At 40.8% G+C, this 13,289-nt stretch overlaps 1 protein-coding gene across 1 annotated transcript in view; it reads left to right on the top strand.

Moving 5' to 3' along the window:
- Nucleotides 1–5,359: 5,359 nt before the first annotated feature.
- LOC109908542 (ephrin-A3) overlaps nucleotides 5,360–13,289 on the top strand; it is an 85,489-nt gene continuing 77,559 nt past the window's right edge. The window contains exon 1 of the mRNA XM_020507195.2: nucleotides 5,360–6,299. Within this exon, the coding sequence (XP_020362784.1) occupies nucleotides 6,190–6,299 (110 nt within the window). The 5' untranslated portion in view covers nucleotides 5,360–6,189. The remainder of the gene's footprint in view (nucleotides 6,300–13,289) is intronic.

Below are 13,289 nucleotides of genomic sequence, written 5' to 3'. Positions count from 1 at the left end.
GTCTTTGTGTTACATGGTGTGGGTGGACGGATGATATCTGCATCTGTATATCCCACCGTAAAGCATAGAGGAAGAAGTGTGATGGAGTGGGGGTGCTTTGCTGGTGACACTGTCAGTGATTTATTTAGAATTCAAAGCACACTTAACCAGCATGGCTACCACAGCATTCTGCAGCGATACGCCATCCCATCTGGTTTGGGCTTAGTGGGACTATAATTTGTTTTTCAACAGGACAATGACCCAACACACCTCCAGGCTGTGTAAGACCTGGCCTCTGCAATCCCCCAACCTCATCCAAATTGAGATGGTTTGGGATGAGTCAGACTGCAGAGTGAAGGAAAAGCAGCAAACAAGTGCTCAGCATATGTGGGAACTCCTCCAAGACTGTTAGAACAACATTCCAGGTGAAGCTGGTTGAGAGAATGCCAAGACTGTGCAAAGCTGTCATCAAGGCAAAGGGCGGCTATTTGAAGAATCTCCAGTATAAAGTATATTTTGATTTGTTTAACACTTTTTTGGTTACTACATGATTCCTTATGTGTTATTTTATAGTTTCAATGTCTTCACTATTGTTCCCAGATGTAGAAAATAGTAAAAATAAAGAAGAACCCTTGAATGAGTAGGTGTTCTCAAACTTTTGACTGTTACTGTATATATATATATTTACAAATCCAAAAACGATGTAGCAACTACAGATTGCTCCTTTAGGTTTATCAAAAGTGTACGAGTTTGATCATGTCTCCATTATGCCTATGGATTTTTTTTTATCAGCATGAATTAGATTGAGCAGTAAAAGTCTCACTTTTATTCCATAGGCTGGAATCCATGCTATGCAGCTGTTGCAAGAGTACATTTTTCACTGGCTGTCCACTGGTTTAAAAAACAATGATTGATAGGCACCTTAAACTTCTTGAATTGAACCTTTATTGGTTTTAAATACATATTTATATTTGTGAACAGCCATCCACAACAACCACAATCCATAAGGTGAAAATAGCAAAATGAGAGAGCAGCAGTGTGATTCACATCAATGACCTATGTACTGTAGATATCAATAATAAGTGATATCCGTATTGCCGTAGACCACACCACTGCTGTCATCCTCCAAGCGTTTGTTCAAGTTGGATAATCTTTGGAATGCCGACAGCAGTCACACCATTGGAAGACATACAGTGAGCACCATAATTCATTGGACAGTGACCATTTTTTGTTATTTTGGTTCTGTACAATAGCACTTTGAGTTTGAAAGGATACAATGACAATGAGGGTGAAGTGCAGACTGTCAGCTTTAATTTGAGTGTATTTTCATACATATCTGATGAACTGTTTAGAAATGACAGCACCTTTTGTACATGGGTCCCCCCATTTTAAGGTACTAGAAGTATTGGTTGAATTGGCTTCACAGATGTGTGTCGTTAGGCAGGTGTATTCATTTGTATTTTTAGTGAATGCAGGAGAGCTGTTGATGAATAAAATTGATTCTAGACTTTGCTATTGCCTCTTTGGAGGTTGTTGTTTGGGTGTGACAACATGAGGAAGACAGCAGTGTCAGTGCAAATGAAGCTGGCCTTCATAAGGCTCAGAAATGAAAATCAATCAATCAGGAACATTGCAAAAACCCTGGGCATGCCCAAGTCAACAGTTTGGTTCATCATTAACAAGAAAAAAACCTGACAACAGCCCAACAGATCGAAAACACTCTCCTGGATGCAGATGTAGATGTGTCAAAGTCTACCATTCGTAGAAGACTACACCGGCAGGACTAAAGAGGAAACACTACAAGATGCAAACCACTGATAAGCCTGAGAAACAGAAAGGCCAGATTACAGTTTGCTAAAAAGCACCTAAAAGAGCCCCAAGAGTTCTGGGAAAAAAGTATTGTGGACAAACGAGACAAAGATGAACATGTACCAGAGTGATGGAAATAGGAAAGTGTGGAGAGAAAAAAAGACATGCCCATGATCCAAAGCATACCACCTCATCCGTGAAACATGGTGGAGGGGGTGTTATGGCTTGGGCCTGTATGGCTGCCAGTGGAACAGGCTCACTTGTCTTCATCGATGATGTGACTGCAGACAGAAGTAGAACAATTAAATATTTTATCTGCTCAGATAAAACCAAATGCCTCCAAACTCATTGGACGGCACTTCATCATGCAACAAGACAATGATCCTCAACATACTGCTAGAGCAACGAATGGGTTTTTGATGGCCAAAAAGTGTAAAATCCTTGACTGGCCGAGTCAATCACCGGATCTGAATCCAATTGAACATGCATTTTACATGCTGAAGAGGAGACTGAAGGCAATAAATCCCTGAAACAAGCAGGAACTGAAGATGGCTGCAGTACAGGCCTGGCAGAGCATCACCAGGGAAGATATCCAGTGTCTGGTGATGTCCATGCATCGCAGACTTCAAGCAGTCATTGCATGCAAAGGATATGCGACCAAATATTAACAATGATTACTTTATTCTACATTATGTTAAACTGTCCAATGTTTTTTGATGCCCAAAAATGGAGAGGACTATGTACAAAAGCTTCTATAATTTCTAAACGGTTTATCCGATATGTATGAAAATACCTTCAAATTAAAGCTGACAGCCTGCAATTCACCCTTATTGTCATTGTATCCTTTCAAACTCAAAGTGCTTAGAGAACAGGACCAAAAATAACAAAAAATGGTCACTGTCCAATGAATTATGGTGCTCACTATAGCTTGGACTGTAGCCTACAAAAGCCTATTCCTGCTATTTTCCCGCGATCCATCAAACACATTTGGTGTGTCTTCATAGTGGTCTCTGACTTATGGTCAGACTCACCCACGTTGAACAAATTTAAACTTGTGCCTGTTTTCAATGCTGATTGGAATGTCATTGAGAAAACAGAGAAGTGTTACATGCAATCTGTTACACCCCAACCCTGCCTACTGTACATGTGTCTCACACCTGTTATGATGTCTGTCATCACTCTTCATACATATAGCACGCCCCCATCTCCCTTCTCCCCTCTTTTTCATTCGCCACGATCATTTACCAGTACCCAGCTCATTCCCCGAAGTTTCACCTCATATCCACTCGTTAACTTTCTCTCTCTCACTTTTCATCATGTCCTGACATTGCAGAACATTGTTCTTGATTGCTTGGCAGATGCCATTATCCCGGGCCTATATCTTCCCAATCTCATTAGCCATTTGTACAGCTGGGTACTTGCTGGAGCGAATCAGGTTAAGTACCACGCTCAAGGGTACACACATCAGTAAGGCCCACCTGGAGTTCATACCTGCCATCCTCCTGATCGCCAATAACCATAACAGACACGCTATGGTGTCCTTCGTCTTTTTCTCTCCCCCTCCCTAAACTTTCTCTCTTTTCAATTTCCCTCTCTCTCTTTCTTTCTCACCATAGTCTCCTAGGCTCTCACTTGGTCTCTCTCGCCATCTCACTTGTTTTTGGCACAGTGGGGTTAGGTAAACAGAGGAATTGAAAATTCATGTCGGGCAGTAGGGGTGAGAAAGGGAGAGGACAGGGAAGACTTGGGAGGTGGGTGTGATGGTCATGCCATTGTGGTTTACTAACACAACGCTGAACATGGGGAGAGGGACGGGGACATAGATGGCAAGATTTGAAACTGTACACATCATTGTTAGGTGTTTCTTCGTGACCAAATATTGTTGTTTTTCTTATAAATAATGGTTGGTTACACTCACTAAATGTTTTTATTTGGGATCATTCTCATACCCAGAATTCTCTGAACACTTCATTCAAAGTAGGTCTTTGGTGTTTGAATTTAAAATCTGATTATTTTTAAGTGAGAAAAGAAGAGTGATAAAAAGAAACAGGAGAAAATGTATGATGCAGAAGAGAAACAGAGCAGAACATTTATCAAAAATATTTCTCTGTTAATGAATTCTGTTAGTAAATCATTATCAGGAAAACAAGGATATATGAAGACAAGGAGGTAGATTGATGATAATATATGATCTAAATAATCAATATGTCCATACCGGTAACAATCATGGATGAATCACTGTGCATGTAGAGTAAACAAGGTAACTTCTCTATAGTGTAAGGCTACACATGTTTACCATGCAGTGCCCAGCAACGGCAAAAGAACAACATGCACATCCGCAACACGTCCCAAAACATCAAATTAAAACACATTTGATTATTGATGACATGAAGCAATCCACTAAACCATGCTTCCCTCTCACATACAATGTTTGTACAAAGCCCATATTGAGACACTCACAGTCTAACACTCATACATAGGCCAACCATTCCCATACACATGCTTAAGGCCTACTACATGGTTCATGTTACTCAAATAGGAATATGTGAATATTAAACATGTCAATCTCAATATTTTCTGATCTTCGTTGACAGTATTTTCCGTGTGAGTTGTAGGTTATAAAAAAGAGAGGGTTTGTAAAGAGATGGCTGGGATATGCCATGTAGACGCAATGCATTCCTCTTGAGTGAGAGGTGACAAAGGGATGACAAATGCTAGTAGCAAGTGATCTGGCATAGTAAGAACAGGCAGAGGAAAGGGAGAGTTGGGGGGAAAGTGTTGGTAGGCTACTCTCTCTTTCTCTTTCATCCCCCTTTCCCTGTCACCACGGCAACATGCCTGGAAGGCATTCAAAAGAGGGGTCATCACTGACAAAAACAACAGAGAGGGAGAGAGTGAGTGAAGGGAATCGAGATCAAAATAGACAGTGTGTGTGTGTGTGTGTGTGTGTGTGTGTGTGTGTGTGTGTGTGTGTGTGTGTGTGTGTGTGTGTGTGTGTGTGTGTGTGTGTGTGTGTGTGTGTGTGTGTGTGTGTGTGTTAGAGTGTGTGTGAGAGTGTGTGTGCATGAGAGAAGGCGTGCGAGGAGGAGAGAGTAGGGCTGTAGACCTACTGTGGTTTAGGAAGAATATATATAGCATTTTCTCCAATGAATTTGAACTTTACTGAGAACTAATCACAAGATGCAACGCATTTAGTATTCCCAATGACAGATTATAGAAACTCACATTAGGGAGACTTAAATCCCCACTCACATCACCAAAACCACTTATGAAAATTACACCCAAGATATGATAATAACCGTTATAATAGGCCTATAGAATTTGCATAGTTAATCAAACACAGTAATGCCTAAAACAGTGAAATTAATGGTGTTTAAACCCACCATCGAAATTAAACAGGTTAATTAAAATCTCTCTGAATATTGGAAATTAAACACACGCCCGCATCACACACACACACACACACACACACACACACACACACACACACACACACACACACACACACACCAGCCCAGAAAACTGCCCCTCTCTTCCTATTCTTCACACACACACACAGTGGTGGCGGGGTTGGGCAGAGTGAGCGCATCTTGTCCATCAGAGGGCGGGATTGTAGGAAACTGGCGCGCAGTGCGTGGGTGGTTTGGAAGAGGCGGCGGATAGAAACTAGCCACTAAATTCTTCCGCTGCTCTGTCGTTCGCTGCATACTTTACGTATATACTTTCATTGCGGAGATTAAACTAACGTCCGTGGGCGTGGCGTTTGGCTGGAGCAAGGAGTCTGGGTAGCAAGGCAAGGTAGACACCTCAAAGTCTCAACTGACAGTCTGAGCTGAGGCTCATTTAAAATGACAAAGTAGATGATCGTCAAAACGAATCGGGAACACAATACCAACAGAAGGATAATTTGAACACATTTTGAGAAACTTCAATGCCAGCTGTGCTTGACCAACCAAGACGAAAAGATAGTATTGAGATATGTTGAGGAGAATTGCAGCATCTTCTCGGCTCAATATGGGACTACAGTTGTCAGTTGTGGCAGCCTAATTTGCCTTATCACTTATTCTTATTACACTGCTGTTTTCGGTCAGTGGAGAGGAATAGGCAACATAAAAGTAATAGCCTACTCAAAGCACGGTGACTTCAACGTGCGCAGCAGGCAAAGTAAGTACAAATAGGTTTGGGGAGAATGCCCAAAAGGGATTCTTCGCGCAATGGAATTAGAGTTGAAAAACACGTAAACCAAGCCAAGTACGCATATTTGTCCTTCCCAAAGGTTGCTGGAAACTATTCAACTGCGTTGTTTTTGACCGCCGGGATGTTGTGAGAGACCCACTGTTTGGGACGGCGGAAACTGAGAGCGAAGAAGGTAGCCTAAAAAGAACGAGGAACAGTGGGATTATGGCTCTCGCAACGGTTTCTCTCTGTTTTATAGCGCTCGCCTTTACAAACTTGCACCTGACGCGAGCCAACGACCGACATGCCGTCTATTGGAACAGCTCAAATTTACAGTAAGTAGGCTACAAGTATAATACAGTACACTATTATCTTTGTTTTCTTTGTTGCTATGGACCTAAACCGAAGACAGGTGTCAGTATGAGGAATTGATCATCCCCTAACTAAATGTTACTATTTTAGAGAATACAGGTGAATGTATGTATAAATCATTGTTAAGTGTGTGATGAATGCTGTATTCCCCCATCCCGAAAATGTGCAGAATTTCCAATATACACGCGCACACACGCACGCACACACACGCACATGCACACACACACTATAGCAAATACCAGGCAATTGTGTTGCCTTAATGTTCCTTTCCACCATGTAAGCAGGTACCTGGTGTTCTATATGAATATTTAATTAATGTGGACAACTCAGTTGTCACTGTCCATCTCTTACTCCACAATGACTCATATCTGTCATCTATGACCCCCTTCCCTCTCTCACAAACACTCAATCCTCTCCATCTGACTGCAATCCATTCTGATGTTGTCTGCTTTCTTTGTCCCCCCCCCATAGGTGGTGCATCCGTAAGGCTAGGGAAAGCTATTTCAAATTGAATTAAGTTGCCAAAATTCTGTAGCCTAATTATCCTAATGTCTATACATAAATAAATCAAATCATTCAAAATAGGCTACTACACCAGAAAGCATGATTTGGTCACAGAGGATCATTCATTTTTGAAGAAAAAACGCTGTGGGTTGTTTTAAATCACAGCCTACAGTCGAAAGGGCCCGCAATTTGGGCAGCGGGCTCTGCAATGACCAAATAGATGATACTTGAGTTGAAACTGTCAATGAAAAGCAGAGAGACCCAGCCAAGCATTTTGCGATATTTCTAAATACAATCGCAGAATAACATAGTTGGGAAAGTAAATGACTATTACTGTAAATTGAAGACAGTGGAAAGACTCTAATCTGTCTTTAGTTATCAAAATGCTCAACTTAATTGAGCGAACACCTGCCTATCTTATTGGCACCAGTGGAGAGTATCAGCCATTTCCCCGGTAGTGCTGAGCGATTAGTGCTTTTTGAGGTGGGTTCGTTTTCGGTTAGATTATGAAAAAAATGTCGGTTTCCCAATTTTTTTAGACATTAAATGCACTATGATTTATGTTGGTTGAATGCTGTAACAATTCATACAATGAATAGAAGTCCCATGATGGTAGTGACTGCTCATTACTGCATATCACTTATTTAACTATCATTTATTCACATTATTTTAATAAAATATTTGTTTTATTTGATTGCTTCATTATTTAATTCAAAGTCAGACTGGACTAAGGTAAGTGGGTTGGATTATGGTCATTGTAGTTAATTACCATGTTTTCAGTGCTAAAATATGTAGAATATTGGCCTGCACATCGAGATCACAGAAAAAAAAATCTTGTCAAATGGTTGTTTAAAAAATAAAAAATAACCGACTTTTCCGTTAATCGCTCAGCACTAATTCCAGGTGAGTGTGTGTATTCACTGTCTTTATTATTGGGTCAGGGACACTTGAAAGTTTGTTTTTTTAACAATAATTTACTCCTCCAGGTTAGATGTACATCATATTGTATTTGCGTCTCTCTTTTTGTTAGGCCTATTAAATGGTTGAACAAAACGTTGTTTTTATTGATCTGTTTGTCAGTGTCAGCAGAGTAGGCTACCCTGCCATTTTTGTCATATTAAAAAAAGATTCTGCTAAAGTCTCCAGTAATATGAAGTGTAGTAGAATTACATGTAATGTGTTTATTAAAGGCCACATTTTGCCCCTGCAAAGAAACAAAAGGCTATCTGATATAGCCTATAGTCTATCCTACTCTACGCCACTACGCGCTGCATTTTTTTTGCAAACAGTGATTGAGTTATATTATTAGCCTAAATTCTGACTACCCAATCTAATCATCACAAATAGGAATAGTAAGGCTATCTGACATAAGACCGCAAATGTGAGGATGCATGGAATTCTTTGTGGTGCATTTCTATGGTGAAAATTTGCTTCCCCAAACTTGAAACCTTGAAACAAAACACACACGCACACACACACACACACACACACACACACACACACACACACACACACACACACACACACACACACACACACACACACACACACACACACACACACACACACACACACACACACACACACACACACACACACACACACACACACCAGCCCAGAAACCTGCCCCTCTCTTCCTATTCTTCTTCTATCTCTCCTTGGTCATAACAATCCTACTACAGTAGGTAACTATACTGTAGGTAAACATCTCCAGACCTCTAACTCAATACCTCTGCAGCAGAGATCGATGGGGTATCTGGTGCCTTTGTCCTCTCATTAGTTATCCATCTTTCTCACATTCTTTTATCTTCTCCCCTCACCCCTCACTTTCTCTCTCTCTCTCTCTCTCTCTCTCTCTCTCTCTCTCTCTCTCTCTCTCTCTCTCTCCCTCCCACTCTCTCTCTCCCTCCCACTCTGTCCTTGTCTCTGTCTCTCTCTCTCTATTTTTCTCTTTCTATCTGTTTTCCACCTTTTCATTTTGTCCATTTATATTCACCTCAGACACTGGCCTATCTCCTGTATCTCCTCTCTCTAGCTCATACTTGGTTATTTACCTCCCTCTTTCCCTTATTTTTCTACTCTCTCATGGCCAGCCTGTCCCCATCAATTTCTTTTTTGTTGTTGTGTGCATCTCATTACCCCCCCCCATCTGCTCTTGTTTCCTCATTCACCTCCAAAACCCAGGTTGAGTCCCAAATTGCACCCTATTACCTAGTGCATTACCTAGTGCACTACAGGGCTCTGGTGAAATGTACACTATATATAGGGAATAGGGTGCCATTTGGGACGTATAATGGAAAGATAATATCAAAGATAATTACATATATACAATAGAGTTGTTTGAATGCATCTGAATGATAATTCTGAAATATTTAATATAACTCAGTCTGGGTATGTGAGGCTTGAGTTCTGGGCATGTGAGGCTTGAGATACTCAAGGTATCTCAATCACCTCTGGTGTACCGAACCAACAGTGCAAACGAACACCTAGTCAAATTCCTACTAGCCCTGGTTGTGATAGCAATTATGTATGCCAGTTTGAATCTCAATAGAGGAGGCATATTTAAAGAGAATCATTAGCAGTACCAGCACATGTTCAAAGTGTTGTGAGGGTTTTGCAGGTTTGTGCGTGTCACATTCTGTATTAGGATTATCTATCATTGTTAATTATTCATTTGGTGTGTGTTCTATGACTTGCACAGCGTGAGGAGTACGCCTAGGCATTGTACGGGATAATCATTCATCAAGTCTTGGCACATCAGCACCTTAATATAACACTTATATGAATATATTTTCATTTTAATATATTCTAATGATAATACGTGTATCTGTGTGGGGCGATGTGTGTGTTTGTAAAAAAAAAAAAATCCCCTCCTCCACATTGAGATAAGAATCTGTAAAATAATGCAAAAATTGACCCAGTTTGCAGGTAGCAGACAAATCCACAGAGGCTATGGCAGGAATACTGATAAGCGATCAAGCCTTATAGGCCGTAGGCTTTAGGCCACTTCAGCATCATTGGTTCATCTCAAATGGCACCCTATTCCTTATATAGTACACTACTTGTAAACAAAGCACTATGGACCCTGGTCAAAAGTTGTGCACTATATAGGGAATAAGGTGCTATTTGGGATTCAACCGCTGTCCACATCCTGCTGCAGGCCTCACTTACCCACGTCAGAATTAGATACTACCTCAGGGGGAACAGGGAGGAGCCGAGGCCAGGGCAGAGGGCAAGGGACTAGGGGCTTTCAGGGCTGAACTCTGGGTGATGAGGCCTCGTTGTTGGTTGTACCCTTGAGTGAAGCATTCAGCCCAGATGGCTACAGAAAAAAATCCAGCTGTGAAAAATGGGATCACATGAAAACCAAGCTGTTTGTGCTAAGGCCATGAAAACAGCTTGCTATGGGTTTTATTCGGATGAAAAATTCACATTTACCTCTTATTTGACCAGGTAAGCTGACTGAAAATACATTCTCATTTACAGCGAAGACCTGGGGAATAGTTACAGGGGAGAGGAGGGAGGATGAATATGAAACTATGATCTACATTGAAGAATAATAGTGAAGACATCAGAACTATGAAATAACACATATGGAATCATGTAGTAACCAAAAAAGTGTTAAACAAATCAAAGTATATCTTATATTTGAGATTCTTCAAAGTAGCCACCCTTTACCTTGAAGACTGCTTTGCACATTCTTGGCATTCTCTCAACCAGCTCATCCCAAACTATCGCAATTGGGTTGAGATTGGGTGATTGTGGAGGCCAGGTCATCTAGTGCAGCACTCTATCACTCTCCTTGGTCAAATAGCCCTCATCAGGTGTGTTTTGGGTCATTGTCCTGTTGAAAAACAAATGATAATCCCACTAAGTGTAAACCAGATGGGATGGCGTATTGCTGCAGAATGCTATGGTTGCCATGCTGGCGAAGTGTGCCATGAATTCTAAATAAATCACTGACAGTGTCACCAGCAAAGCACCCCCACGCAATCACACATCCTCCTCCATGCTTCACGGTGGGAAGAGATAATGCAGAGATAATCCGTTCATCCACTCTGTGTCTCACAAAGACAAGGCGGGTGGAACCATAAATCTCAAATTTGGACTCATCATCTAATGTCCAAACTTCCTGAATACTTACAAGGCCCTCCTCCACCCTCCTTTCAGAAAATCTGACCATGACTCCATCTAGCTCCTCCCATACTATAGGCAGAAACTCAAACAGAAGGTACTCGTGCTTCAAAGTATTCAACGCTGGTCTGACCAATCGGAATCCACACTTCAGGATTGTTTTGATCACGTGGACTGGGACCTGTTCCGGGTAGCTTGCGAAAATAATCTAGATGCATACACGGATACGGTGACTGAGTTTATAAGGAAGTGTATAGTAGATGTAGTACCCACTGTGACTATTAAAATCTACCCTGTTAGCAGTTGATGTTACTCTTCAATAACACAGACCCCAAAGCAAATCAGGGGGAGAAAAATTGTTTTATTCAAAGAGGAGCTATTATGCTGAGAGTCAGATGTTCATTCTCCCCTGTCCTAAGTGATTCTCTCCTGTGATTCTTTCCACAGAACAAAGGGACAGGATGTACTTTAAAACCCAGCCCTAGCCTGTGGTTGACCAATTCATTTCCCTTGCAATAAAACTGGGCCAATGGCCAAATAAGAAGTATCCGATTTCAGGTTCAATGTATAAACAATTTGGACCAATGAGAACTTGCCATGTAGCTATTGAGTCCCGGAATGAAATTCCTCCCATGTCTCTGACCCATTGATCATTAATCCCTTATTACAGAAAAAACACTATTTCCATTGATCATTCCCTATTGACCGTTATGTAACGGTATTCCTCCTCCTCGCCACACTATGAAATACAAAACAATAAACGTGAACATGAACGAAAAACGAAACAGTACCGTGTGGCAACAAACACTCACACGGAAACAAACACCCCCAAACCAACCATGAAACCCAGGCTACCTAAGTATGATTCTCAATCAGGGACAACTAACGACACCTGCCTCTGATTGAGAACCATACTAGGCCGAAACAGAAACCAAACATAGAAAAACAAACATAGACTGCCCACCCCAACTCACGCCCTGAACATACTAAATAAAGACAAAACAAAGGAAATAAAGATCAGAACGTGAGACGTTAGTACACTATTGACTTCTTGTCCTCTGCGTTGTGTTCTTATCTTCAAAATATTCTTACACTCCCCTCTAGACCATTTAAAAAATAAATATACTTAAAATGTATTTTTAGAAAACAATAAAAAGCATGAAAAAATATAAAATATAAAAAACATTAGCAGTAAGCATAAAATGATTCACATGAAACACCTTGCATTTCTATAAAACACAAAGGGCATATTTTAATTGCTGTTGCAATAAGAAATAGATTTCAAACAAAGTTATAGAAAATAAGTATTAACAGGTGTAATTATGATTTCTACCACATCCTGTATTAGGAGGAAACTCACAAAAAAAAGAATTGTCTACAAGACAACAATATTCAATCGTCCTCTTGGCAAGTTAATCATTCACCAAGTCATTTGAAAGTGACCAGCTCTTCCACACTGGTATCAGTCCCACATAGATAACTATTTCAAACTATGTTCTGACAGTCTGCCAGTAGTAAGGAATTCTTCTTCCGTTGATAAGGACTTCTCTAATGACACTTCACTGGTGATCTTATATAATTTCAAGTACAGTCCTTGGGTCAAGAAGCTTCTGCTTCAGATGGTAGATTCTCATAACCTGTAACGAAGGAATAAAAAAAGTGAAAGTAACATGTCCTGGTTTCAAGAGAAATGAATATTTCACATAGATTTTTGTTGTGATTTTCAGGAAAACGTTGGACATTTCACCTAGATATCCCTGCTGTGTACAACATAGAAGTTTATCAGGTTCTGATCATCTTACCATGCTTCTTCACCTGAGATTGACCCCCTATTGCTAACCATCAGTTCTTTATTCTCCAGGCTCCGCTTTGCCATCAAAATGGACAACCTTGCAATGAGTGACATGTATCCATCGTGATTTTCACTGGACTTTCACTGCTGACCTCATTATGAGCAAAACTTGATAAGGACCTTCCCACTTTGGCCTTAATGTGTCTGTTACATTATTTTTCACCCACTGTCCTGGTACTACGTCATGTCCCCCCTCGGGAGTTATTCCCCATGCCTCTTTTACTTGTCTGTCTGCTTCCCCTACTATTGTAGTATTGTAGTAACTGTCCAGCGTGTCTTCCTCACACCCCCCTCCGCAATGCTTGAACCGTCTGTGTATAGGATAAACTCAGGGTTTTCCAACAGATGACTCTTAGTAAACCCATCAGAGAGCTGATCCAAAACCAACTCAAAACAGTCATGTTGAAGTAATGTGGTATCTGGAGGAAGCATCAGAGTAGCTGGATTACATGGTATGATGATG

This window comes from Oncorhynchus kisutch, linkage group LG17, assembly GCF_002021735.2.
Source record: "Oncorhynchus kisutch isolate 150728-3 linkage group LG17, Okis_V2, whole genome shotgun sequence".
Classification (NCBI taxonomy): Eukaryota; Metazoa; Chordata; class Actinopteri; order Salmoniformes; family Salmonidae; genus Oncorhynchus; species Oncorhynchus kisutch.
This window is presented reverse-complemented; position numbering and strand designations above follow the sequence as displayed.